Source organism: Poecilia latipinna, unplaced genomic scaffold (genome assembly GCF_001443285.1).
Source record: "Poecilia latipinna isolate Pla-1442-1.1 unplaced genomic scaffold, P_latipinna-1.0 Scaffold1128, whole genome shotgun sequence".
Lineage (NCBI taxonomy): Eukaryota > Metazoa > Chordata > Actinopteri > Cyprinodontiformes > Poeciliidae > Poecilia > Poecilia latipinna.
Genome location: NW_015113744.1, coordinates 62,971 through 66,007, shown reverse-complemented (window position 1 = coordinate 66,007; position 3,037 = coordinate 62,971). Strand labels below are relative to the sequence as shown.

General features: G+C 37.4%; 1 protein-coding gene across 4 annotated transcripts in view; it reads left to right on the top strand.

Annotated features, from left to right (window-relative positions):
- Positions 1 to 2,806, top strand: part of LOC106959898 (NACHT, LRR and PYD domains-containing protein 12-like) — a 13,128-nt gene extending 10,322 nt beyond the window's left edge. For 3 of the 4 annotated variants that reach the window (XM_015052745.1, XM_015052747.1, XM_015052746.1), the window contains 4 exons: positions 565 to 741; positions 1,010 to 1,186; positions 1,692 to 1,865; positions 2,329 to 2,806. In XM_015052745.1, coding sequence (XP_014908231.1) covers positions 565 to 741; positions 1,010 to 1,186; positions 1,692 to 1,865; positions 2,329 to 2,338 — 538 coding nt within the window. In that variant the 3' untranslated portion in view covers positions 2,339 to 2,806. Of the gene's footprint in view, positions 1 to 564; positions 742 to 1,009; positions 1,191 to 1,691; positions 1,866 to 2,328 lie in introns of those variants that run through there. The other variant, XM_015052748.1, reaches the window with a different exon arrangement.
- Positions 2,807 to 3,037: the final 231 nt, after the last annotated feature.

Sequence of the window (3,037 nt, the reverse complement as noted above, 5' to 3'; positions counted from 1 at the left end):
TTTCTGGCCTGTTTAAGTGGTACTCGAATTTACAGAAATGCAATTGAAGCCTCTGTTAATTTCAATAAATATCTTGGTACCACTTAAGTTCTACTCATAGCAACCATGAAAATGGATTCAATCAATCAATCAATCAATCAATCAATCAATCAATCAATCAATCAATCAAATTTCATTTGTATACCACATTTCAGCAGCAAGGTATTTCAAAGTGCTTTACATCATTAAAAATAAAAACAGAGTCATGTAACATTGAATAAACAATCAAAAACATTAAATTTCCCGCCGAGTCGAAGTTCTGCTCTTCAAATCAGCAGAAAAAAAACCTGCACCCCTTTTCAAACAACGGGGACTTCAGACTTAATAACACTAATGCCTTGATGTCACTTATTATTTATGTATGTTTTGAGATAAAAACCTAAGATGTCATAATATTTAATCTGCTTTATTTGAATTTTTAAATATGCCCCTCAGTGTTTGTGATTCTTACATTCTGCCAAATTTGGCTGCACATTTACAACTGCCTCCTGTTGACTTTAACTTACATGTTTTCTTTTTATTCAGATTGTTTTATTGCAGGTTGTCAGAGATCAGCTGTGCTCATCTGATCTCAGCTCTGAAGTCCAATCCCTCCCATCTGACAGAACTGGATCTTAGCAGGAACAAAGACCTGGGAGATGCTGGGGTTAAAGAGATCTGTGGTTTTCTGGAGAATCCGCTGAGCAAACTGCAAACTCTGAGGTCAAACATTTCCTTTTTTGGTTTTGTGATGAGAATGATATGATGTAAAAGTTGTGTTGAGATTAAGCTACATTAATATGAAAAAGCACATACTAATGGGCCAAAAAATCTTGAAATAAAAAACTGAATAATTTTTGTTGCACAACATGATATTGGACCTCTACTGATGGAACTTTAAGAATTGATGAAAGTTGATGAAAAGCTTTGTTTATTTGACTGTTTTTGTCTCATTCTGTTGGTTTAATCATCTGTTTTATTCTTTATTCAGACTGATGGACTGCAGCTTGTCGGAGAGCAGCTGTTCTTCTTTGGTCTCAGCTTTGAAGTCAAACTCTTCTCATCTGACAGAGTTGGACCTGAGCTGGAACAAAGACCTGAAAGATGCTGGTGTGAAGGAGCTCTGTGACTTCCTACAGAGGCCTCTCTGCAGAATACAGACTCTAAGGTAAGGCACCATCATTGGCTACTGTCTTTGGCTCAGGAGTTTGGGCTTCACCCTGTGACAGGGGGGCTGCCAGTTTGAACCCCTGATCAGAGGGTCTATAATGGCAGCTTTGCATCCATCCGTCTGCCCAGGGCAGCTGTTGTTTTCCATCACCAGCATGTGACTGTGTTGTCGCCTGTGATGCCTAATTAGAGGACACATCTTTAACTTATCCCTTTGGTCAGATCATTTTCAACCATCTAAAGGTTCCATCACTTTTGTCTGTCTCTGTTTCATCAGTTTTTGTTTTTTTAAGCAGTTTTGTTCTACTATTTAAAAAAGCGACATCTGGTTTTTGTTGGATAATTTTTAGTAAATTCTCATTTCATGTTACTTTTAAGTTATTTCAGTGTCAGTTTTGGGCTTTTTGGTTATTAACAGAAGGATACCAAAAATTTTGTCCACATGTGTATTTAATGGCATCATTGTTGCTGCTGTCAGCTCAGATGTTTTATCCTTTCTGCAGACTGATAGAGTGCAGTTTGACTGAGATCAGCTGTGATTCTCTGGTCTCGGCTCTGAAGTCCAACCCGTCCCATTTGACAGAACTTGACCTGAGCTACAACAACTTGGAAGATCCCAACGTTCAGCCGCTCCTAGAGCTCATGGAGAGTCCAGATTATGAACTTCAAACTCTGCAGTAAGTGCATGGCTCAAGTCATTCCAGGTTGCTGTTAGCAATATGACCAGAGCAAAGATCCAGTGTTTTTCTGTAATCCTGCAGCTTCACAGCAGCATGTATTCTTCATGAAGATGAGGAGACAACAATCAGACAAAAACATGATGTTTTCATTCATCAAAGTGTTGCAGCATCAAGACTGAACTCAGACTTTTTTTCTCACATTTGAACAATAAGGGATGAGTTTTAGCTGAGAGGCTCGTCTGACTGCAGCCTGAGCATTAATGGCTATTATTTCAGAAACGATTACATTAACTAACTAAATGGTCGTAGTCAAGTTTTTAGACAGTCTGTATTTCTGTTACATCTAAATGTTTTATTAGCGACAGCCTCCATGTTTCTCAGCTGACATTTCAAAAACAGTTTAACTTTAAGCTGAGCAACGTGTAATTCCAGTAAACATCAAAACTCTTTTTCATTGCAGGTGGACTTGATGGTTTTGCAAAGGAAAGAGCTGAAACCTGATGATCCATAAAGGCTGAAGCAGCAACAGTTTGAACAAACTGACTCATTCAGAGCTAATATGCATTTTGTTCTTTTATGCTTTCCGGTAAAAGGGCAGAACTTCGACTCGGCGGGAAATTTAATGTTTTTCATTGTTTATTCAATGTTGCATGACTCTGTGTTTTTGCGTTTAATGATGTAAAGCACTTTGAAATGCATTGCTGCTGAAATGTGCTATAAAATTTGATTTGATTTGATTTAGATTCAGTCCTGTTCTGTCTCAGTTGGTTATTATGCCTTAAGGATTTGTTTGCACAAACTGTTGAAGAACAACTTAAAATGTTAAAGGGAAGATCATTATAGTCCCCGTTTCTACACCAATTGTTACCCTGTTTGGTTTTGAATGATGAAACCCAGGTTTTATGTATTATTAAAAGTATAAGACCTGAATATGAATTAAAAATAAAACATTTTTTCTGTCAAAGTTTTACTGTAGGGCTTGTGTTTTCATAAGATGTTCGGATTGTTTCCTTATTGTACTCTGGGCCGAGCAAAGAACAACATTTCTGTATCAGTCCAAACACTTTATGAAGAAATATGTCAGATATTCCTGAATATCTTCCCAGGCTGGTTGTTAACATGGCATCATGGCAGGACAGCTCAGTCATTTTAGAAAAATGTTTAACTCA